Source organism: Balaenoptera musculus, chromosome 10 (assembly GCF_009873245.2).
Source record: "Balaenoptera musculus isolate JJ_BM4_2016_0621 chromosome 10, mBalMus1.pri.v3, whole genome shotgun sequence".
Taxonomy (NCBI): domain Eukaryota; kingdom Metazoa; phylum Chordata; class Mammalia; order Artiodactyla; family Balaenopteridae; genus Balaenoptera; species Balaenoptera musculus.
The window spans coordinates 53,623,854-53,649,918 of NC_045794.1; the positions used below are offsets into that span (position 1 = coordinate 53,623,854).

The 26,065-nt window shown below is 39.9% G+C and overlaps 1 protein-coding gene across 3 annotated transcripts in view; it reads right to left on the reverse strand.

Moving 5' to 3' along the window:
• GRIP1 (glutamate receptor interacting protein 1) overlaps positions 1-26,065 on the reverse strand; it is a 720,504-nt gene that overhangs the window by 172,135 nt on the left and 522,304 nt on the right. For all 3 annotated transcript variants that reach the window (XM_036867337.1, XM_036867336.1, XM_036867335.1), the window contains exons 3-4: positions 8,344-8,479; positions 5,892-6,037 (exon numbers count right to left, since the gene is read on the reverse strand). In XM_036867337.1, coding sequence (XP_036723232.1) covers positions 5,892-6,037; positions 8,344-8,479 — 282 coding nt within the window. The remainder of the gene's footprint in view (positions 1-5,891; positions 6,038-8,343; positions 8,480-26,065) is intronic.

Here is a 26,065-nt window from a genome sequence, read left to right on the forward strand (position 1 = left end):
TTGAACTAAACCTTGCTGACCATAAAATCTTACAAACAAATCTAAAGTCAATATAAAGACTTCGGGGATTATCCACACTATTGCTGCTCATCATTTACAAAGATAAATGGGAATGTTGACTACATTTTAATATATTTAATGAAATAGATTTGGTCTTTATAATTTATATTTGCATGACTGGCTCTTGGCGACTGGGTTTTCATATTCAGCACCAGACATCCTGTTTGGCCACGTGAATTCTACTCATTACTTCACATGTGTGTATGTGGACATAGAGATCCAATTAAGGGGCTTACCCAAAAAATCAAACTGGGCACATAGGAAGGCTAGGTAGAAACCAATTTTATAATGCAAAAATACTCCTCCCTAGTATTTTAGTTGTACTGTTGTCCTTTGTTTCTATATGTGCATATGCATACACTTCCATAACATAAAGTGACATTCTCTATTTTACTATGGTGGATTTAGTTTTTCTAAATTATCAATATATACTATTTCCCATAGGAGAATAGGAGTTGTGCACTTTCCCACCTCATTACATTGGGTTTGCACAGCTGACTTGCTTTAGCCAATGGGGTGTTAAGACACGTGAGCAGAGTCTGGAAATGTGCTCCTGTGGTTGGGCTTGTCTTGTTTTCCCTCTGCCATTGCCACAGGAAGAGCTTCCCCTGGGTAGCTGATGCTTCTTCAGACTACATCCCAGAATGAACCATGGGGAGGAGACCTGGGACGCCCACCATGCCGCACCTCCCCATCATCATCATCATCATCATCATCATCACCATCATCATCTATCATCTGTCTATCTTTCTTAGAATTAGAAATGAGAAGTAATAAGGCTGTCACAGGGACATGCTTTAACACATTTATTTGAATTAAGGAAGCATTCCTTCCAATGAAAAGCTAGTCTGATTTAGCTGATGGTTTAACAGTGAGGACCGCCTTTGACAATAAGACCCTGTGGCAGACGTTTCCCATAAAACAAATGAGGTAAATCTGTAGCTCCAAGGTTTGAATGGAAATGGTATTCAAAGATGTATAAAATAAACATCATGCTAAAAATTATATCCTATCCAACTACTGTAGTTTATCATAAAGAATTTTAGGTGTTAAAAATTGGATGAGAATTATGTAATATTTCAAAATTCTTTAGGGGTTATGCGACCAAAAAATTTGAAGGCACTCCTCTAGACCAACTTTGAACACATTAATACTCAAGATACAGCCTGGTAACATTCTCTCTAAATACGGTCTCAAAACACCACATAATTTTAGAGTCAGAAAGAACTTTTGAGCTCATGAAGATCGACTATTCCATTTTCACTAAGAAACTGAATCTCAGAAAAGGTAAGTGGCTTGCCCAAGGTCAAAGTTCCATTTTTCTTCTATCAGATCTCTGTCTCTGTACCATTCTCTCTCTCTTTCTCTCTCTCTCTCTCTCTCACACACACACACACACACACACACACACACACCTTCCTCCAATTCTTTCTGGACTCTGGGATTGGCTGAGCCTCAGATTGCTGTGACTGTTGAGAGAGTTACAGTCTCGGCCTCGGGTGGCCTACCTTTCATCAGGCAGCTCTCCTCCCGGGCCCTCACTGCTGCTGGTTTGCTCCTGCTCTGGCTGTCTAAGCTCAGTGAAAGGGAAGCTTATTAATCCCTTCAACCTCCCTGAACTCACAGATCTGATCAATTTATCTAACATAATAGAAGGAGACAGAGATAATCCTTGGCGAATAGACCTCTTCTATCTGATTTCTACCACAAAATTCACACTTTTGTGTTTAAAAATATTTTCTCTTTTTCCATCAGCTTTACTGTGTGAGGGAGGAAAAGCTGGTATAATCACCAATCCCTGAATATTTCTGATGCCCACCCTCTCCTCTTTAACCCTACTAATGCTATAGTTATTCAGGATATTACCTCTCTTTTGGGAAATTATAACAGCCTTGGGGCTTATAGCCTCTGATCTGTTCTCCATTGGACCTCTTAAAATAAGTCTAAAAACCCTGATCTGAGGGCTGTTCCTTGGCCTTCAAAGCTTTTAAAGGCTCCTTATTGCCCACTTGACACCACCCACACTCTACCCACATGGCTTATAAGGTCCTCCTTCACTTGGTTCCTGTTTACCTCACTGACCTCATTCCTCTCCAGGCCCTCTCTTTCCCTTTGTGTTCCAGCAACTCCAAACCGTTTGCAGTTCAACCTACGTACTGGACTATCTTCTTACCTCCTTGCCATATCCTGTGCCTGGAGTGTTCGTCTTCCTCCTGGACCTACATAAACTCCTTCAAATCTACCCCGAAATCCCCAGCTCTGGATTATCTGGATTTGCTGGATAATACTCAGCAAATCTCCACTACTGGCCTCACCCTGAGAACTATACTAAGAGTTCCTCTTAGGAAGAGGTTGTGTTTTATTGATATTCATCTACCCACTAGAATACAGATGCTTAATCAAAGAGCATTAGCTCTAGATATTTGACTCCTCTTAACTCGTTAGCAGTGGTTTAAGATAGTGATTTCAAAGCAAACTGACTTTAAGTTCAAGAAAACACAGTACTTTCAGTGTAGTAGTAGTAGTAATAATAATAATAATAATGGTAATAATGGCTAAGATGCACTATGGCTTAGTGACTATGTGCTTATGAGCTAAATACTTTACAGGATTATAGCCTTGAATTCTTACAGAAATTCTCCATCCATTATAGTTGTTTTATAGCTGAGAAACCTACAGCTCAGAGAACTTATATAAAATGCCCAGTCACAAAGCTAGAAAGGGACAAAACTGACATTTAACTAGTGACACAGCCCAAGCTCTCAACATTCTATTTCACTGCCTGCTCTTAATGAAAATGAAAAACATTGTAGCAAAGTTTTAGAACACAGATTCCAATGGATTTTGTTGTAAAATCACCATTAGATTTTCAGTGTTAGATTTTATGTTAAGAATAAGAACTCATGGGCTTCCCTGGTGGCATAGTGGTTGAGAATCTGCCTGCCAATGCAGGGGACACGGGTTCGAGCCCTGGTCTGGGAGGATCCCACATGCCGCAGAGCAATTAGGCCCGTGAGCCACAACTACTGAGCCTGCGCGTCTGGAGCCTGTGCTCCGCAACGAAAGGTCGCAATAGTGAGAGGCCCGCGCACCGCGATGAAGAGTGGCCCCCATTTGCTGCAACTAGAGAAAGCCCTCGCACAGAAACGAAGACCCAACACAGCCAAAAATATAAATAAATAAATAAATAAATTAAAAAAAAAAAAAAAGAATAAGAACTCATGATTGGTATGTACACTCACTCTCTGAGTGCTGTCATCTGGTCCCCAAGCTTCAAACACCATCTATAGTCCCATTACTCTTAAATTTACATTTCTAGTCCATATCTTTCTCCCAAATGCCAAACCGTATCTCCAGCTCTCGTCTTGACATTTCCTCTCAGCATGGCAAATAGGCCCCTTAACTGTAGCATTTCAAACAACAAACTACTGATCTTCTCCTCGCAAGTCAGCTCTGCCTCCATGCTTACCCACCCCCGTTAATGGCAACTCCTTCCTTCCCGTTACTCAGACTCAAAACCTCCTGTGGGCCTTGACTCTTCTCTTTCTGCACAACCCACATTAAATCCATCAGGAAATCCTGTTGGCTCTATCTTCAAAATAGATGAGGAGTATGAGTGCTTGTCACCATCTCTACCACCATCTTTCATCTGAATCACTGCAATAGTCCTCCAAACTTCTACCCTTGTCCCTGCAGTCTATTCTCAACACAGCAGCTAGAGGAGCCTTTGAAAACATACATCAGATGATGTCACTCCTCTGCCCCAAATCATACAATGCCTTCCTGCATCATTCAGAGCAAAACTTAAGGCCCCTCCAATGGCCTACACAGACACTCCTATCCTTTACACTTCAGACCACCTCCCCCCATTTCTCTGCATGCTTACTCTGCTCCAGCACACCGCCCTTCTTAATGTTTCTAGAACAATGTCAGATATGTTCCTGCTTTTGATCTTAGCACTGGCTTTTCCTTCTTTCTGGAATTCTTTTCCCCCAGAAATCCATACAGCTAACTTTCTCACCTCCTTCAAGTCGCTGAGTAATGTCACTTTCTCAATGAAGCTGTTCCTAACCACTCTATTTAAAATTGCAATCCCAGGGGCTTCCCTGGTGGCGCAGTGGTTGAGAGTCTGCCTGCCAATGCAGGGGACACGGGTTCGAGCCCTGGTCTGGGAAGATCCCACATGCCGCGGAGCAACTGCGCCCGTGAGCCACAATTACTGAGCCTGCGCGTCTGGAGCCTGTTCTCTGCAACAAGAGAGGCCGGGATAGTGAGAGGCCCGCGCACCGCGATGAAGAGTGGCCCCCGCTTGCCGCAACTAGAGAAAGCCCTCGCACAGAAACGAAGACCCAACACAGCCAGATATAAATAAATAAATTAATTAATTAAAAAAAAATAAAAATAAAAAATAAAAATAAAATTGCAATCCCATCCCCAGCCCAGCACTCCCAACCCCCCTCCTTGCTTTATTTTCTTTTTCCCACAGCATTCATGACCCATAACATTCATACAACATACAGCTGACCCTTGAACAACAAGGGTTTGACCTGCATGGGTCCATGTATATGTGGAGTTTTTTCCATAGTAAACACCACAGTACTGCACTATACCTGGTTGGTTGAACTTGCAGATATGGAAGAACCTTGGTTTTGGAGGAACCACATATATGGAGGGCCAACTATAAGTTATGCATTGATTTTCAACTGTGCAGAGGGCTGGCACCCCTAACCGCCTTGTTGTTCAAGGGTCAATTGTAATTAACTTATTTACTGTGGTTTTATTTTAATATCTGTCTTCGCCTGCTAGAATATAAATTCCACTGATGTACTTTGTGGGGACTGGAACATAGTAATGCCAATAAGTCATTGCTAAACAAATGAATTATTATTGGTTAGTAATAATCAGTCTGAGTTCTCAGTAGTACAGAAGAGCAAAGAGTTGACTTTGATGCCTACTAATTTGGGAAAGATATTTAACTTAAGTCTCTGTAAAATGAGAATAATAATGAAAATAATGCCTATCTTATAGTTTTGATTGATTTATATATTTATTATTTAACCAAAAATTTTATAGTGTCGGGCACTGTCCTAAATGCTATACAAGTACTAACTCATTTAATCCTCATAACAGATCTGTGAGTAATACCATAGATTCCTAATATCATCCCCATTTTTCAGATGTGCAAACTGAAACACAAGAAGCTTAAGTAACTTTCTCAAAGGCATGTAGCTAGTAAAAGTTGGAGCTGGGATTTAACTGGCTATTTGACATCAAAGTTCAGCTCTGCTATGCTGACTTTCTTTGTGGTGAGGATTTAAGTGTACCAATAAAAGGGGCTCCTTATAATGCTGGACATTTAGTAAGCTCTCAAAATATGTTGGCTGCACTTTTATGTCTATTATTATTACTTAAAAATGTATTCCGATTCTATTTTCATGCTTCAGAAATGAACATAACTATACAAGAATCAATAGAAATCACATTAAACATGCTTTTCCTAAACTTAGTCACTAAATACAAAGCCTGGATGGAACTTAATGCAGAGAATTTATAAGTATGTGGACAGTTTATTAAAATAGCTTAAGTCCAATTATGATGTTCACAGATGGCCTTAATGAAACATGAGTCCTAGATAATTTCATCATTATTTATGCTCTTTTACATTCTTCCTGAGTAGGCTATAGCAATTCAAATAAGTTTTAAATATTAAGAAACTATACTCTACCATTCCTGTAATAAGACAATGATGTCAAAAGAGAAAAAGATAGGGACCAATAGTTTTAGGCCAAAACGTGGTGCAGCTGTTCTGCCCCTGGCTTGTGATGACTTACAGACTGGCGGCAGCTCATACTCAACTTCAAGAACCACTCTTTCCCCGACATTCTTCAGCAAGCTGATGATCTCATCGTGGCGGAATTTGGCCAGGTTGATGCCATTCACTGCTTTGATATAGTCACCCACATCCAGCTGATCACTTCTGCAAAACAGAGAATGTCACCTCAGTGGACCCCTCCTTTCCGCAGGCCAGTCTGACCATATTTCCCTCTTCCCCATCGTGGATAAGCGTGCAAGCCCAGAATGCCGACGCAGCTGGAGTCCTGGCTCCTAGGATGTGGCTGGTTCCTCGGAGCGGGTGCGCAGCTGAGGGTGGGTGAGAGACTCAGTGGACCCCTCTTCTCATGCTGACTGCACACTTCGGAAGCCCGTTACTGGGTCTGCTGCTGTCTCCAATTTCTTCCTAACCCTCTACCTCTTTTAATTTTAAGGAGCACCGTAAAACAAAATAAAGAGAAAGTTATTTTTAGTTGCTCTGCCCATAAGGAGGTGGCGCTCTTGGGGCAGATTATCCAGATCCTGGACACACTAGAACTTTCCCTTTCTTCTCATTCCCTCTCATTTTTGCTGCCTGCCTTTTGGACATTTCACCACTTTTGGTATCTTCACTGGGAGTGTGTCCAGGGCCAACCAGAGGGTGAGCTTATTTTCCTATTTATTGCTTATAGCGGGACTAATAAAAAAAGTATCGGTGAAGAAGGAAGTACAACGGAAAGTACTGGCTTTCAGTAACATCCTCTCTTCACCATCACAATAGAACCTTGGCTACTCTGGGGCTTTCAGTCAAACTCTACTTTTAAACCAAGAGCAGGCAGCAAGAACTATGATAGGACTTAATTCAATAATATTTTCTCCCCAAATAAAAATACCAAGTTCATTTGTTTTACATAAGCCCAGCTCCAATCATTCCTCCTTCGAAGCCTCCGTAATCCGCTCTAGCCAGCAGTACGTGTTGTCACTCTTAACTCAGGTTTACTGACTGACACTTATTTGGCAACTTAATTGCCTAATGCTCTGTGACAACCCTTATGTTGTTGCTTTTTACTATTATGCAATGCGATTATTGCTCCCAAACTTTTCATGTTTTTTATGCCTTATTTCCCCCAACGATTATAAACCCCCTAGGGCACGGATCTTATCTTTACTTATTTTGGTTTACTACCTGTTAAATGGTAGTGGCTTAAATAATAAATATTTGGTGATCGATAATACTCAACATAACTGGCACAGCACTACATTTAATTATAGCATCAATACATGTGAAAACCACATTCTTACCCTCTCCCCTGCCAATCACACTTGCTTTAGGGGCTACATATGCAGAAGCCCTGGAGACATAGGAAGTCCTAGCATCATGGATTGGCCACGACTGTTAAAAGTTAAAGGAGGCTATGGTGTGGAAAGAAATCTCTTAAAAATCATAAAGGAAAAGAACATAAAAAGAATGTATATATGTATAACTGAATCACTTTGCTGTACAGCAGAAGTTAACACAACATTGTAAATCAACTGTCCTTCAATCAAAAAAAAAAAAAAAAAACCCGAAGGAAGGAGACTAAGGTGCTTGTGTTGACATCAGCCTGTTTTACAGACAATTCCCCAGATCATGGAGCAATCAATTGGACTGAGCTTATAAACTGTACCAACACGTTGATCATCGAAAGTAATCACTATTTCAGGTGGCACTTTATAAGTTAAGAACTCTAAAATTTAATTTGTGCTTATGTGGACACAAATATTGGTGTCCAGGATCTAAGGGACATTAACCTCACTTTGAATGAAACCTGGGCATTCCACCCCCTCTTTCTGAGGTAGATTTAGAATTTGCCTGCAAAGCAAATGTACCGCTGCCCAGCACCCAGGACATTCTGCTGTCAGCAAGACGCAGTGCCATCTGCAGTTCATCAGAACAAGGACAAAATGAGACCTCCTCAACCAAGCCTTCTGTCCTTTTGGAAACCACCTCTTTGTCTTAATGAAAGGAAAATCTCACAAGTAGAAAAGTTGAGAATATGCAGGAGAAGCAAAATTGTTACTTAGAAACTTGGAGTTGGGCCTCCCTCCTTTTCTAGGCTTGTCATGTCCCTCTGCGGCAGTTTCCCCTCATCCACAGCGTATGCGTCATCTGTTCCCCGTTAGATGATCGGACCATCTCACTCCCACTGCAGCCTGTCTGCTGTTCAGTGGCAATCTGAGGACTAGATCCATACAAACACATTAAAATTAAAATCTTAGGAGAGCCTGGGGGCTCCTGAGAAGACACGAGAGCTCCCTGGTGATTCTGGCACAGGCCAGAAAAGCCATGTTTCTGAAACCTGCCCCCCTATGCTTCTGCTCGGCAGAGGGCAGTGTTGTTTGTTTACTAGTGACCTTTTGTGATGGAGCTTTAACTTTTGAATTAATTACATCGTGCATTTCTTTTTCTACATTTCCACACAATGCAGTTACCTAGCAGCAATGCCTCCCTGCCGCAGATTAGATACTCTCGGCTTGCCGTCCTTGTCAATTCCACCCGAGACCGTCAGCCCGAGGGTAGTGCCTTCCTTCTTCATCAGTTCAACCACGGTGGAGCCCTTGAATTCCTCTGTTAAAAGAAAAGCATCTGCTTTAGTAAATGACAGTAGAAGCGCAAGGGGTTGTTTTTGTGGGTGGTGAAGTGACTCATCCCCATAAACTCTTTGCACTTTTTCTTTTGTGGGAAAAGATCTGTGGCCTCTTTTCCATTGCAATTTGCAGAGTATCTCATAAAGATGAGCATACAGATAAAGCGGAGCAGATATTCCATTACAGGTTATTAAAATGGGTACCAGTGGGGTAGTTCGCTCTAGAGTCACAATAGTCTGACATGGCTTATGTACAAGGATAATATTCGCCCTTTGTTTTCTGTCATTCTGAAGTGACTTTCTCTGGTGTCTCCCCTTGTAATTACAAAGGGAACAATTGAGAGTCTTAAGACAAGGGGCTAGAATGGAATTTTAAATAATGATACAAAAGCATATAGTGCAGACTCCAAGTTCCCGATACATTTTTGCTGAGGAAGCCAAGTGACACAAGAGAAGAGCTTTCTACAGGTTCAAGAAAAATATTATTGACTTTTTCTTTTTTTGTCTTTCAGAAAACAAAGTACAATAGCTTCATGTTATGACTTACATCATTTCTTACAAACTGTGTCACAGTATGTTAAAGCAGGGTTGGTCCTCAGAATCCCCAGGGAACTTCTGTTAACCCCTCATTCTCTACTTTCGAAATTTTAAAATCTCACTGATCTTGTGGGGATAATGTCTACGCACCAAGAGGGAACCCACATCTTTTGATTTTAGGCACTACAGAAAGAAAACTTTAAGACTACCCTTGCTTTCAGAAATAAAAATGCGTCAGTATTTACCTATCCAGAGGCTAACTATGATAAACATTGTTTTAAAATTCTCTGTTATGTTATCCCCCTCTCTGCATACACTTTCTGGGTAGGGATGGGGAAACTGGACAGTTTTCCAACTCCTCTTGAATCAGGTTATGAATTTCAGGGGTTATGAACTTCTAGGACATCAGAGACACTCATATTAAAATTCAAGAACAGACTTTCTTTTTCAAAGTCAAAAAACCAAAAAGATTACTTACACACCTCTGCCCTTTCCTTTATTACACATGACAGAGTTAATTATAATTTCAAAATTTATGAATGCTTATCATAAAGGTTTTTAAATTGTTGCTGCTGGTCTACTATCCCATTAGCTGATAAAAAAATCAAATCATGTTAGGGAAAGAAATAATCTCTCCTCTGATCTAGTGAGGAGAACAGAGTACTTGGGGAAAGAAGGCAACAGGGACAGGCCACTGATTTTGATGTATTAATGCCAGTCTAGGCAGGACTTTCAAGATTGCCAGATCCTGTGACCTTAGCAGCCCTGCATACTTCCTTTTTCATGGCAGTTTCATGACACTGTATACACGAGTTGTTACTGCTCTTTAAAATAGAAGCCAAGGGGGGGCTTCCCTGGTGGCGCAGTGGTTGAGAATCTGCCTGCCAATGCAGGGGACACGGGTTCGAGCCCTGATCTGGGAAGATCCCACATGCCACGGAGCAACTGGGTCCGTGAGCCACAACTACTGAGCCTGCGCGTCTGGAGCCTGTGCTCCGCAACAAGAGAGGCCGCGACAGTGAGAGGCCCGTGCACCGCGATGAAGAGTGGCCCCCGCTCGCCGCAACTAGAGAAAGCTCTCGCACAGAAACGAAGACCCAACACAGCCAAAAATAAAAAAAAATTAAAAATTAAAAAAAAAAAATAGAAGCCAAGGAAGAGTCAGTGAGTGTGAGTGATGTCAGCTTCATTTACTACATTTTGAATGAAAGACCAAATAAAGATAGACATTCAAGAAGCAAATTTCTTGTCAAGTACATAAAAGCACAGGGCCCTTTACATCATTTACCAGGAGCATTTTTAACAAAAGTCCACCACAGTGTGCATTTTACCTAAGCTCTCTTAACACAGAACAGAACAACCCTCTATATACCCCATAAAGACATACGTAGGCCCAACTGATAGTTGAAGAGGTCAATTTAACAAACAACCCCTATCAGTCCTCCTTGGCAGAAGGCTAGCTATAAATTATTTTAAAAATAAGGTTAATAACTAAAGGAATGAAAATTACATAATGGATGATGACTTTCCATATTACAGAGACATAACGTATACAACAATTTTACCCAACAAATTATTTGCATTTTCTTTAAATATGTAGTTGACCTTGTATGTTTAAGCACTTGATTATAGAGCTTTACTTAAGGAGTTGGGAGCATGGGTTTTTAAGGGCCTGTCTTAAAGGTCAATCAGAAATGCACAAAGAAGCAACTATAAAATAGTAGTAACAGACAAGTGAGAAATAAGTTTCAATTAGTAAGAATTTCATTTGTACTCTGGTTTTCAGGAGTGTGCTTCCTGAATAAAATGGGATACCAGGACTTAAGTGTAGCGTTATGGGACGTGGACAATGCAGTTTCCTCCAGAAGGAACCAGGTCTCTGGCTAAATCCTGAAAAGCTAGAAAAGCTAAATTCAATTAGTTTGATTTGATCTCTGTTAAAATACAAATCCATCTGGGCTACTTTTTAAACTGGTAATAGTCAGTTACCCTCTTGTTTAAAAATATTTCAAATCTTTCCCCAAGAGCTAGTTTAAAAACACGAAAGAAAGAAAATATTAATGTACCAGTTAACTGAGTAATTTGTGTATTCATTGATTCAAGCATTTATTGAGTGCTTACTATGAGTCAGACAATGAAATTCAAAGACGGAAAAAGTCAGAGATGCTTAAAGATCAGTCACAGAGGCAAATGAGTCACAGAGCACCATGCCACAGTGTTGGTGGTGGGGAAGGCGGCCACAGAGGAGATGGTCCTGGCAACAATGTAAAATGAAAACTTGCTGTTCCAAATGCAACATCTATTTCACAATTTTGTCTTCTGTCTAATCTGTCCGTACTTATCAATCAGGATTAGTGGAGAAGAACAGACCTATGGCGGAATCTAAATTAGGCAAAACTCAGGAGTAAAGATAGAATACTGTTGCAAGAAAATGTGCTGAATCACAAGAATGTTAACTGCCAATAAGCATCTCTAGTCCCTGAAGGACTGACTAAATCATTTATGGGCGTTTCTGAAGAAAGGAGAAAAGAAGCAGTTTGTAGAGGGAGGAACAAGTTTCTGGCGTTGGCTTTCTGCTAACCTGCACTCTCCACTAGACTAATCACTCATTTTATGTCTTTTTTGGTGTTTAATACTTGCATAATGATCTAATGGCAAGGAGAAATGAAGACACATGCATTCATTCACATAAGTTCACTTGTATATCAAGGCTTACTGAAAAAAGCTCGCAGTGAGACAGTGGAACTTGGGCAAATCAATATATATTGACAGTTTCTTTCTTTGTGATTTAAATTACAAATATCCCTCCCCAAATTAAGAGGATTCTGTAGTAAAGACTGCAGTCTCTCCAAATTAGCAAGCAGCGCAGGGAACAGATGATACCCAACTGGCAAGGAAGAGACGGTTCTGGATTTGATGGTTTCCTTAACCACCATATTTAATTATCTTAGAAAAGAAATTGCAGGTTTACATCTGTACCAGCACACACTCAACCAACAAGAATCTCACTGATAGAATTAGATTTAGTTGTCTGCTGTTTTTGTTTGGGCTTGAAATTCATTCCTCTTAATTACTGAACTCCAGAAAGTTTTAAGAAAAGTAACAATGATACCTGGCAAAACCAAGAGAAGTATGAAAAATTCTTGCAAACAAATAAGAAAATTCCATAACATAGATGGTTAAAAAATTAATATGAAGAAAACCATAGCCTTTTATAAACAAACAACAACTAGTTAGAAGTTAATCACAGAAGAAAAAAACCATTTACAATAGCTAAAAACTAAAATCCCTAAGAAAAAAAATTAATGAAAAATATATAAGATCTCTATGAAGAAAACTTTAAAACACTTCTGAGGGATATAAAACCAGAACAAATGAAAAGGCATCCCATTCATTCATTCAATAAAAACTGAGCACTTACTATGGGCCAGGCACTGTTCTAGGCTTTGGAGATAGAACTCAACCAAACAGAGAAAATCCCTGTCATCTAGGAACTGATATTCCAGTGGGCTCATAGCCCAGTGTAAAAATATGCCAATTCTCCCTAAATTAATCTACAAAGTTCACAATATCAGTAAAAAATGCCACTAGGATTTGGAGGGCACAGCTATATTTTATATTATTGCAAAAATGGAACATGTATCCTTGCAAAGATTCTGTGAAAAATTATATTCCTAAAGTCCACCAGCTGGCAGTTTAATGTTGCTATGAAAGAACAGGAAGAGCCTTCCCAGGAAGCCTACCTGCATGAGGTGACGGACGATGACTGGATGTTACACCACCCTGAGAGAGATTAAAAAATTAACCAGACACCCCGGAAGCAGGGGCCTGGAGTGGGGAGGCTGGCAAAGCCTCTGTGTCTGCCTCCCAAACATTGGTCAGAGTCCGGATCTATTTAGATGTACAAAAGCAAGAAAGAATGAAAAGAAAACACGTATCATAGGCATAGGGTATTCAGAACCCATATTAGAACATCTTAGTGCTTTGTAATACTAAGATTGTAATGTTTTGCATAGAATAAAGGTACAGCATAATAACCTCATTTGGTTCTGTGAAACTTTTGGTATCTAGAAGTTCTTGCCTCATTGATTATTTAAAAAGCATAATTAGGCTTAGAGCAGGAAAGGGGAGTTACCTGTAATTTTTGGAAGGTCCCTAAAATTCAGGGGCTAAATGATCAGGGAATTACAAAGTGAACAATTGTAACAACAGTTGCTGAAAGCGGGGAGACAGACAAAAAGTGACGATTACAACAAAGAGTGATAAGAGCTATGACCAGAGTAAAGAAAGGGCCACCATGGTGCAACCTGGGAGGATCCATCATCAGACTGGGCAAGTCGTGCTCTGGACAGTTCTTCAGATGAGTTATTCCTGAGCTAGGTCATAAAGAAGGCCTCAGCTCAGCAAACAGAGCGGGGAGGTGTTAAAGGCAGAGGAACAAGAAATGGTAGACGATTACATAGGTTCTGGGGAGCGCAAGTCCATCAGTTCAATTTGCACTTTCTCAATTCTGGCTGCATGTTAGAATCACCTGGGGAGCTTTGAAAATACCAATGTGTGAGCCCACCCCAGACCAAGTCGATCAGAATACCACCCCCAATCGATGGGTAATTTTTTTAATGCAACTTTTACTTGTGAGATAACTTAATTGAATCTTAACAGTAAGATTCCCATGCAGTTAAGAGATAATACAGAGAGACCCCCTAGTTCCCTTTACCTTGCTTGTCTTTCCCCTATGGTAACGTTTTGCAGAACTATAATACAATAGCACGAGTAGGATATTGACCTTGATGCAGTCAAGATACAGAACATTTCCATCACCACAAGGATCCCTCGTGTTATCCTTTATAAATCACCCACTACCCTCCTGCCCCAACCCCTTCTTTAAACTCTGGGCAAACCTTACCCCATTCTCTGTGTTTATAACTTTGTCATTTTAAGAATGGTAAATAAATGCAATCACACAGTGTGAAAGCTTTATGGTTGACTCTTTACACTCAGGATAATTTTCTGGTGATTTATCCAAGTTGTGTGTGGCAAGAGTTCCTTTTCCTTGCTGAGTGGTATTCCATGGTATAGATATACAAAAGTTTGTGTCACCATTTACCTGTTGAAGGACATTTTGGTTGTTTTCAGTTTGGGGCTATTACGAATAAAGTTGTGATAAACATTCATGAATAAGTTTTTGTGTGAACATAAGTATTCATTTATCAGGGATAAATGCCCAGGAGTACAAGTGCTAGGTCATACAGTAGTTGCATATTTAGTTTTCTAATAAACTGTCAAATTGTTTTCCAAGGTAGCGGTACCATTTTACATTCCCACCAGCGGGTGAATGGTCCAGTTTCTCTGCATCCTTGCCAGTACTTGACTGTCATTGTTTTTATTTTAGCCATACTGATACGTGTGTTAGTGATATCTAATTATGGTTTTAATTCTTGGGTACTTCAAGCCATTTCTCTAATGGGAAATGTTTAACATTTTTCTGTGTGTACTTATTTGTCATTTGCAAACCCTCTTTGGTGAAATGTCTTTTCATGTCTTCTGCCCATTTTCTAATTAGACTGTTTGCTTTTTTACTGTTGAGTTTTGAGTTCCTTATATATTCTAGATACTAGTCCCCTGTTTGAATATGTGGTTTGCAAATATTTTCTCCCAGTCTGTAGATTTTCTTTTCATCCTCCTAACAAGGTCTTCTGCAGAGCGAACATTTAAGTCCAATTGATCAATCTCTCTTTTTATGGATTATGCTGTTGTCAAGTCTAAGAACTCTTTGCTGAGCCTTAGATCCTGGAAATTTTCTCCCATGTTTCTTCCACAGTTTCGAAAAGTTCTATAATATTATGGTTTACATTTAAGTCTGTTATCCATTTTAAGTTAATTTTTTACATAAGGTGTGAGACTTAGTCAAGTTTCATATAATTTTTGGGGGGGAAGAGGGGGATGGGTGTCCAACTGCTCCAGCACTATTTGTTGAATAGGCTGTCTTTTCTCCACTGAATTGCTTTTGCACCTTGTCAAAAATCAGTCTGTTTCTGGGTTCTCTATTCTTTTCTACTGATGTATCTCTCCCTTCACAGATATCATGCAGTCTTCATTACTATATCTATATAATAAGTCTTGAAACTGCATAGGCCAATTCCTCCTATTTCATTGGTTTTTTTTTTTTAATTGTTTCAGCTGTTTTAGTTCCTTTGCCTTTCCATATAAATATTAGAATAATCTTGTCTATATCTATAGAAACTTTTGTGGGTATTTTGATAGGATTTGGATTAAAGCTGTATGTCAATTTGGAAAGAATAGACATCTTTACTATGTTGAGTCTTCCAATCCATAAACATATCTCTTCAAATTATGTAGAAACTTCTTTGATTTCTTTCATCAGCATTTTGTAGTTTTCAGCATACAAGCCCTATACATGTTTTGCTGGTTTTACACCAAAGCATTTCATTTTTGGGAGAACAACTGCAAATGGTACTGTATTATTAATTTCGATGTACACGTGTCCATTGCCAGTATACAGAGATACAATTGATTTCTGTATATTTGTCTCATATATTGTGGCCTCACTGAACTCACTTAACAGTTCTAGGAAGTTTTTTTTTTTTGTAGATTCCTTAGGGTTTTCTATGTAGACAATCATGTCACCTGCAAGAAAGGACAGCTTTTATTTGTTTCCAATCTATATGCCTTTTATTTCCCTTTCTTGCCTAAAGCACAGGCTAGAACTTCCAGTACTATGTTGAGTAAGAGTGGTGAGAATGGATATCCTTGCCTTGTTCCCTATCTTAGGGGAAAAGCATTCAGTATTTCATCAGGTATTATGTTACCTGTAGGTTTTTTGTAGATTATCAATTTGAGGAAATTCTCCTCTATTCCTATTTTTCTGAGAGTTTTTATCATGAGTTTGAATTTTGCCTATGATGATGTGATTTTTCTTCTTTAGTGTGAAAATGTAGTGGATTACATTGATTGATCCTCTAATATTGATCCAATCTTGCATTCCTGAAATAAACTCCACTTGCTTATGGTATATAATTCTTTTCATATATTGCTGAATTTTATTTGCTAATATTTTGTTAAGGACTTTTTTTGCATCTATATGCATGAGGGATATCATCTGTAGTTTTCTTTCTTTCTTTCTTCGGTTTGGGTATCAGGGTAATAATACTAGCTTCATAAAATGAATTGAGAAACACATCCTTTCCTCTTCTATTTTCTGGAAGAGATTGCGTAGTTGGTGTTTATTCTTTTTAAAATATTTGTGTAATTTTCAGTGAAGCCATCTGGGTCTGGACATTTCTTCTTTTCGGAGTTTTTAAATTACAAATTCATTTCCCTTAATAGTTACAGGGCTATTCAAATGAACTATTTCAAGTTCAGTGAGTTGTGGTAGTTTGTTGCTCTTCAAGGAACTGGTCCATTTCAATCAGATGATAATCCTTGCAGGTGGGGAACTGGGTGTTGGTATTTTTTTAAACCTCCCCAGGTGATTCTTACATGTAGTCAAGATTGAGAGACACCGATTTAGGGCTTAGTGCATGAGGAAAGATTGGTGGTGGAAATCAGGCTGGGAAGCAAACACAGGAAGCGCTCAGCTTTGAGTTTTAGAAAAGTTTTAGCCTGTTATTAGCGTAAAGCAGTAGATTTGGTAATGATGACATGAACTGTTGGGGAGGAAGGCATTAGATTTGGATCAAGGAGAACCATTAGAAGGTCACTGCAGTACTATGAGGTATTAGTTAAGTTAGGCTAGGTTGTGTCAACAAATTCAAAAGCGAACAATGGCTCAACCACAACAGAAGCTTATTCCACTCACATACTTACAAGCCTGCGGTGGGTGTTCCCCGTTAGCAGCCCACTCCCCTTCACGCAGAGATTCAGGGATCTCTGCTCTTTTCCATTTTGTGACTCTGTCATCCCCCAGGGATCTGGTTCCCAAACTGTGCACAAAGTGCCTCAAGGTTTCAAAGTGAACTCATGGGAGCACGGTGGAGTATCTTAAAAATCTGAAGGAATTACAGCCACATGTGGTATCACTTGGGCACACCACCACCTACTAGCAGTTTTGTTCAACGTTAGAACACACAACCCCGCTTTTGTTGATGGCCTGTCTTTCCAAAGCTGGGTTTTTTGGTGGTTTCTATGACAAAAGGGAAGTTCTGTGTGAAAGTCAACGAGGAACAGGAAATGAGTTTGTCAGTATTTCATTTGATTTGAAGGTTTGAGAAACTGTGCAATGCCTAACAAGCACACACATACCATTACTAAGTATTTGTGATTCTTTAAATTTATACGTATTATGTTTCTTCAAATGGCTACTAAATGGTTAGGAGGTAATATGTATTATGTTGTTTGGACCTAACTACTTAATAAGCGGAACTACTGATATTTCACTTGACCTAGAGGTGCTGTGAAAAAATTACTGAGACATCAAGGGCTCTGTGAACCGAGAAAGTTTGGGAACTTCTGCCTTAGGACTTTATCTTGTCTGAATTTCCCTGGGGGAAGGGGAAAAAGCTCTCAAAAGCCACCACTGACCTGCTTCTGTTCACATCCCCAGGGCAAGCACTTGTTCCACGTCCACACCTAACTGCAAGGGAGGCTAAGAATTGGAGTGTGGACGGATGCCAAGGCAATGAGGAAAGTATAGACTTGGGGGGGGCAGGTAGGCAACACATGAAAAACTGAAATCCATCGGTAGCTATGTGGATGGCACGAACTCCAGATACACCGAGGAAGAACTTCCCTGAGTTAGAGACAAATTAGTGTGTGGGGAGTGAGGAACTAGGACGGACAAGAGGATCTCAAGGTTTCCACCTTGTCTGACTAGGAATCTAGAAAAGAGAGGAAGGGAATCCAGAAAAGAGAGGAAGTTTGCGTTGTTGAGACTGATTGGAGAGGGCAAAGTCACGTGATATAATGCCAGTTAGAGAGAAACCAAATGAGATTTAAGTACCAGGGAAAAACCCAGTCTTAGAATAGTTTTTGTCACACCGCAAAGGGTCTGTAAGACCCTCACCTTAGAGCCATATCACAAAAAGAAAAAATGCATTTTAAAAGCAACCACCAGGACTTCCCTGGTGGCACAGTGGTTAAGAATCTGCCTGCCAATGCAGGGAACATGGGTTCGATCCCTGGGCCAGGAAGATCCCACATGCTGTGGAGCAACTAAGCCCGTGTGCCACAACTACTGAGCCCGTGTGCCACAACTACTGAGCCCGTGTGCCACAACTACTGAAGCTTGCACACCCTAGAGCCCGTGCTCTGCAACAAGAGAAGCCACTGCAATGAGAAGCCCACACACCGCAACGAAGAGTAGCCCCTGCTCGCCACAACTGGAGAAAGCCCGCGTGCAGCAACGAAGATCCAACATGGCCAAAAAATAAATTAAAAAAAAAAAAAAAAAAAAGCCATGTAACAGCAACCACCATTGGCACATTCAGCAAAATAGACCCTGGGAGCTCTTTACTTGCTGAAGTTCCATTCACTAGACTTTTAAAAGTATATCATAAACAGTAAAATAGAAATACTATTGATAAAAATAGTATTTTTTATTGAATAAAAAATAAAAAAATAAATAGTATATTTTATTAAATAAATATAATACCAAGAGTATTAAAAATACTATTGATATATTTATTGTAAAAATACTTTATACAGTAAGTCACAGATTTTCAAATGCTAGTGACAGAGATAGTGTTCTGTTCCCTCCTGTATCTCCAGTGCCTAGAATGGCACCTGGCACTGTGGTAGGTGCTTCCTGGGAGCTACTGAACGAATGGGCACGTCAGTCCCAACACAGGGAATTATGACCTGGAGATGCGCATTGGCTTGTGGCAAACAGAATTCTTGCTGGATGGTGCCAGAGCAAAATGATAAATCGGCAGAATTTGAACAGGAGCAGACAGAGTTATTTCTCTAAGCTTCTTTGGTTGATTATTTTTTACCATTGCCTTCATAAGGGCGATTGAGGCTCATACCAGAATACTATAGCTATTCCTGTGTATTACTTTTGGAGAGAATATTATTGCTCACAATGCAGTCTTATCTGTATATTACTTTTAGTGGTGCCACTAGGATGTTTATCCCCCTCAGGAAATAAACAGATGCTTTTTCCAATACTCATTTCAAGTTCCTTCTAACATCCCCTGCTTCAGCAAAGCTGTCGGGCTCAAAGCTGGGTTTCTGTGATGAATGGCTGCGTTTTCTGTCTCAGTTCTTGCCACCCAGACTAGCAGGGAAAGGTCTTCTGGCACTTTTCACCTTTGTATAGTGACATGAAGGATGTACCAGAATTTTTCTCATCCCCTGGGAATCTGAACATAAGTTAGATTCATGGCAGGGATGTACAGCACATAAATATTACCTCCCACAAATATTCATGTGAAACAAAATTATGATAGGTATTTATCTCCCACAGTGACGGGAGGGCTGGATTAATATCTGTAAGTTTCTCAGATCACCTCAAGAGAAAGAGGATACACAAATATGCAGTACCAGCCACAAAAATCTGAGACCCCTGAAAGTATGCGATGTATAGATCAGCATTTTAAAAAATAGATAAAGCAGAAATGTGGACTCTTGGTGTAATTGACTCAGATATATTATGTCTTTTGAGTCATTTAGAAGAAATATCACTGCTTTTAAATTATGGCAATACTAGGATTCTTTCAGTTTTCCACTGTTCCCAAATCAATAATTTAATTGTCAAAATTTTCTATTAAGTTTCCCAGTGTCACAACTTGTAAGTTATTTAATTTTTCATCTTATTTTCTTTATCTGAAACAAGGATAATAAAAGTACCTACCCTTATGTGAAGAAAAAGGAACCCTCCTACACTGTTGGTGGGAATGTAAATTGGTGCAGCCACTATGGAGGTTCCTTAAAAAACTAAAAATAAAAAAAAATAAAAAACTAAAAATAGAACTACCATATGATCCAGCAATCCACTCCTGGGCATATATTCAGAAAAAGCTCTAATTCAAAAAGATATGTGCACTCCAATGTTTACAGCAACACTATTTACAAGAGCTTAGACATGGCAACAATCTAAATGTCCACTGGCAGATGGATGGATAAAGAAGATGTGTATATATATATATATATATATATATACACACACACACAGTGGAATATTACTCAGCCATAAAAAGAATGCAATAATGACATTTGCAGCAATATGGATGAATCTAGAGATTATGATATTAAGTGAAGTAAGCCAAAGACAAATATCATATGATATCACTTATACGTGGAATCTAAAAAAATGGTAGAAATGAACTTATTTACAGAACAGCAATAGTCACAGATGTAGAAAACAAACCTATGGTTACCAGGGGGGATGGGGGGGAGGGATAAATTAGGAGGATGGCATTAACATATATACACTACTATATATAAAATAGATAACCGACAAGGACCTACTGTATAGCACAGAGAACTATACTCAATATTTTGTAATAACCTATAAGGGAAAAGAATCTGAAAAAGAATGTGTGTGTGTGTGTGTGTGTGTGTGTGTGTTTGTATATATATATATCTGAATCACTTTGCTGTACACCTGAAACTAACACATTGTAAATCAACTATACTTCAATAAAAATATACATCTTCTGGGCTTCCCTGGTGGCGCAGTGGTTGAGAGTCTGCCTGCCGATGCAGGGAACACGGGTTCGAGCCCTGGTCTGGGGGGATCCCACATGCCGCGGAGCGACTGGGCCCGTGAGCCACAATTACTGAGCCTGCGCGTCTGGAGCCTGTGCCCCGCAACAAGAGAGGCCGCGATAGTGAGAGGCCCGCGCACCGCGATGAAGAGTGGCCCCCACTTGCCGCAACTGGAGAAAGCCCTCGCACAGAAACGAAGACCCAACACAGCCATAAATAAATAAATAAATAAATAAATAAAATTTAAAAAACATTCTTAAAAAAAAAAACATATATACATCTTCAAATAAAGTTGTATAATTTTTGCTATAAAATATTTACTGCTTCTCATATACCATTCTCTGCTCTTGCTTTTAGATGAAGCATAAGAATTTGTTTTTAGAATATGAGTCAAGGGTATGGTTCCTAGAGAACCGTGTGGTGGCGTCTGGAATCACTGAGATATGTACATTCCTGTGCACATGCGTGTGTGTGGGCACACACACACCTGGCCCAGATAAGCACACACACCACACCACCACATTCATGATGAGCAGGGCCTGGAAACAACACAACACTGTAAATTAACTATACTTCAATTTTTAAAAATGGTTAAAAAAAAGTACCTACCTTTAGGGTGTTGTGAAGACTAAGTGATAAAGTTCTTATTATAGTGATAAAGTGATAAAGACTTATTATAGTACCTGCCACATAGTAAGTGTTCAATATATATGTTAGTCACGGTATTACGGTTGTCAGCATTATTATTATTTGGATATAGGAAAATTCCAGATATGTAGGTTGCCAATCTTCTGCTGTATTTTGATTGTTATGAATAGAAGACAAAACAATTAGCAGCAGTATTGAACCACTTGTGGAATCACAGATTCCTTTGCGAATCTAAAGAAAGCCATGGGCCCTCTTCCCAGAAAAATTTTGTATACAGTTTCAGGGGAATTCATGGATACCCTGAACTCTATCCATGTACTCTACATAGAAATCCTGAAGATCTTAAGTCAGACCAGATTTGAGCAATGTGAAAATCAAAGTACATCCTCTGCTAGGCCGACATTTTATAAACTGTGTGCATGTCAGGTAGGGAGTCATGAAACAGCAAATAATGTCAAACCTATCAGTGACATGTTCCTACGTAGTCATCTAAAAATCAAGATGAAACCATATTCAGGACATCAGAAACAGGAAGTGACTCACCTCGGTGAAACTCCCCTGACTCCTGAGCAGGACTGCTCGAGGGATGGACATTTATATCTGAGAATCCAAAGGACCAGCAAAAGGCACTGGCCAGGAGATCCAACAATTGCACTTGTCTCAAGAGACCCAGGCAATTTTCCTTTGGGAAGGCTCCCAATCTGCAACTTTTTACTTGCAGGTGGTTGTACTCACATTTTTTAAGTTGTTGACATGATTGAAACCTGGATTCTACCAGTGAAACTAAGCAACTAGCACAGCTAACTTTGAAATTACTCTGATCTTCAATGTTCTCCTAGAGAAGCTAACTGCATTCTTACAGCTACTTGTGGATCATTTTGGTCCAAAAATATTTTGTGAGCATCTGCTATTGTCAGACTCTGTGCTAGCGGCTAGCATTTCCAAGACCCATAATCACAACCTCTACCTTTCTGCATTCTAAGTGTCTAAGAGACAAATGTCTATACTTTCAATGAAATGTGGTTGGTGCAAAGCATGGCCTGGGAGCCTGAAGAATAACAAACAGTTCGATCCGTGGTCCTGGGAAAGCCCCTGTAGGCTATGGATGTGTATTTGGAGGTTTAAATACTTTCTTTAGGGGGGAGTAGGAAATTTACTTGCAATATTACTATCATTCCCACCCAATAGTTGGAGAAATAGAGGTATCAAAATTTGCTTAGCAAATTAATGAGATATTGCTGGGGGAGGGTCCTTTATTTTTGCATGACTTTTAGGATATCCTTTTGGCTAGTATCTTATATTAAATAACTATTTAGATATGAAAAACCAGAGCTCCCATGCTAGGATTAGAGTGATCAGATGGTCTGGTCTGGGAGCCCGGCTGAACAAGGGATGAGAAATATGTCTTGTTCAGCTGCGTGAGTGAGAAGAAAGAAACACTCTGTAAGCAAAGGAAAACCCTGGAATTTGAAAAGATACATGCACCCCCATGTTCATAGCAGCACCATTACAATAGCCAAGACATGGAAGTAACCTAAATGTCCATTGACAGATAAATGGATAAAGAAGATGTGGTATATATGTACAATGGAATATTAGCTGTAAAAAGAATGAAATAATGCCATTTGCAGCAACATGGATGGACCTAGAGATTATCATTCTAAGTGAAGTAAGTCAGATAGAGAAAGACGAATACCACATGATATCACTTATATGTGGAACCTAAAATACGATACAAATCAACATATCTATGAAACAAAAACAGACTCACAGACATAGAGAACAAACTTGCGGTGGCCAAGGGGGAGGGGGAGGTAGGGGAGGGAAGGAATGGGAGTTTGGGATTAGCACAGGCAAACTATTATACATAGAATGGATAAACAACAAGGTCCTACTGTATAGCACAGGGAACTATATTCAATATCTTGTGACAAACCATAATGGAAAAGAATATGAAAAAGAATATACATGTATAACTGAGTCACTTTGCTGTACATCAGAAATTAACACAACATTGTAAATCCACTATACTTCAATAAAATTTAAAAACAAAAATTCCAAAAAAAAAAAAAAAGAAAAAGAAAAACCCTGAGACAGACAGACATCAGGTAAGGCTGCACTGGCTGCTAGTGAGAGCAAGTCATCAAGGAGTTAGGAGCTTAGCCAGTGCCCAAGACAGGGAGCTAAACACTGTTTAGGGGCCGTTGCGTCTTCAAAGACAATTAAAAGAACAATGCTTGGGGGGAACATTCTTTCTGCCTGAAAAGGAAATGAAGGGAGGATAAACTTCAACAGGAAATCAGACTTCTTGAATAATCAGGACAAAATGGGACTTAGAGCTACACTTGCTTGGCCTCCTCCTTCCATGGAGACCAAAGTACCCGTGAGTCTATCATGAGTGAGATAACTGGATTGAAGAGAAAAATTAAAATGAAGAACTCCCTGACACCGTTTAAGATTATCCATCCTTTTAAAGCAGTTAATACTTCTCAAAATGGTTCACATCTGTCATCTAATTTAACCTTCAGCATAACCCTGTGAAGAGGATTACACTTCCATTTTATAAATCAGGAAACTTGAGCCTTGAAAATTGGTTTGTTAGGCAGAAATCTGTACCTGTTTTAGGTGCAGGGGATTGCCTTCTCATACAACTGAATGCAATAAATGTTCAGACCGTCATAAAGTGATTGCTAAACAATGGATGCAAAAACATGTAGATGAAATACTACTGAGAAAGGAGCTGAAAAATAAGGCCAGCCTTAGGCCAACTCCAAGCCACCAGGGCAACAGTAAATCAGTTAAGTCCATCCCTATCACTTTGTTACAGATGTCAGAGGCATTTATTTGACTCTCTTGTTTTATGAGACTTGATCCATTTCAGAGGAACAGATGGAAAACTGCAGTCACTGCAGATAACCGAGAGGCACGGCATCAAGGGAGCCCTGTGGACTCTCCATGGGGAAGACAAGCAGCCTGCTGCGTTTTATTAGAGCCCTCCTGAGAGCCCGCTGGAGTCCAGAACTGGAGGAGGCTGTGCTGCCCCCCAATCCTACATCCGCCTCCTCCCTGCCAGCTTCCTCCACCCTGACAAGCAGGGTAGCCTTCTCTCCTGGTCCCTCTCCTGGTCCAGCTCTTTCTTTCCTGCTCTGCTTGAGAGACAACATATTCTTGTCTCAAAGGAAAGGCTCCCCCTTAGGGTGAGCAGCAAGGGAATGAGCAGACAAACCAGAGTCATTATGATTTCCCTTGCTCAGTCCATACTTGTATTAGTACATCAATCGCCATATATAACACCACCTTATCCAACTATCTTGTAGCCTCAATCTGAGTATGAAATGTTTTAGCCCTTTCCATCCATCCATCTATCCCTCTCTTCATCTACCCCTCCTTCATCCATCCATCCATCCATCCATCCATCCATCCATCCATCCTTCCGCTGGAAAATCTAATGATCAGTTGCTAAATGGTAGGCACCTTGCTACTTAGCAGTAAACAAGACAGACTTCATCGTTGCCCTCAGGAATTTATATTCTAGTAGGAAATACAGATCCCAAGCAATTAAAAAATAATAACAAATCAGATTAGGGATGATTAGTGAAATAAAGAGTGAGGGTTCTAGTCTGGGGCTAACTAGGGAACAACTGCTTGAAAAATATTTGCAGCTAGTTCATTATGCCCTGGAAAAATCAGCCATATCGCCTTGGGCAAGTCACTAAACCCTCTCTGGGTATTAATCTCTGAACTACAAGATGAGAGAATTGAACTAAATGGTTTAAAAAGTACCATATTTCATTGACTCCAAGACACCAGCACTTTTAAGGAACGCTATTGTTTTATTTACCACTAAGAAATGCTTCCAATTAAATTACAACAGAATGCTTTCTTACCGCTAAGTTTAAAATTTTTTTGTACTTACAAATGAACTCGAAGTGCATACATAAGAAGGAAGATGTAAGTTAAAGTCAGTTAAGGGACTTCAGTATCTTCTTCACATTCACTCTCTGAACCAGTGCCACTGATGTCTTTATTTGCCATATGACATTGTCCTCTGGACCTCAAGAACACTGATGATGCCAGTTTCTGAGAGAGGGCTACATTACTGTCTCTTGGTCTTTCTTCCAAGCTGCTGAGACCCCTTTTGGCAAGTTATGATGCTTATGCTTCCTTGATCTTCCCCCAAAGTGTCAACAGAATGTTTTAGACAACACTGCATGTTCCTGCCTCAAATGGTCCTTAAATGATTTAATGCCTGAAACTTCAAGGGGTTGCATTTATCCAATCATATTACCAGGAATTACAACCAAGTAAGAGCATGCACAGACAATAACGATGACATCCCAACCACTGCAGGTTCAAGAACAGCTGTAAGGTGCATCCTGGTTTCATGGTAGTTAAAATGGGGGGGGGGTCTTCAAATAAATGAAATACAGTGTTTCCCCAAACTCCCCTTTCAACAGAAGTTCTTAGGAACCCAAGGAAGGAGGAGGCCACACGGACACAGTTCTAACTAAATCCCTTGTCCTAACCTCCGCTCCACCTATCTGTTTTCTCTTCTGTTTCTCCATGTAACATTTTGTTTCCAAAGAAGTTTCTACTGGGAAAAAACAGGTGTGAACCCGCACTGGTTGGCAGGTATGGCCACTCTCAGCTCCGTAAGCTCTCCGCATTCTGTAAGTCTGTAATAATAACGCACAGCTAAAGCTACTGACTCAAGT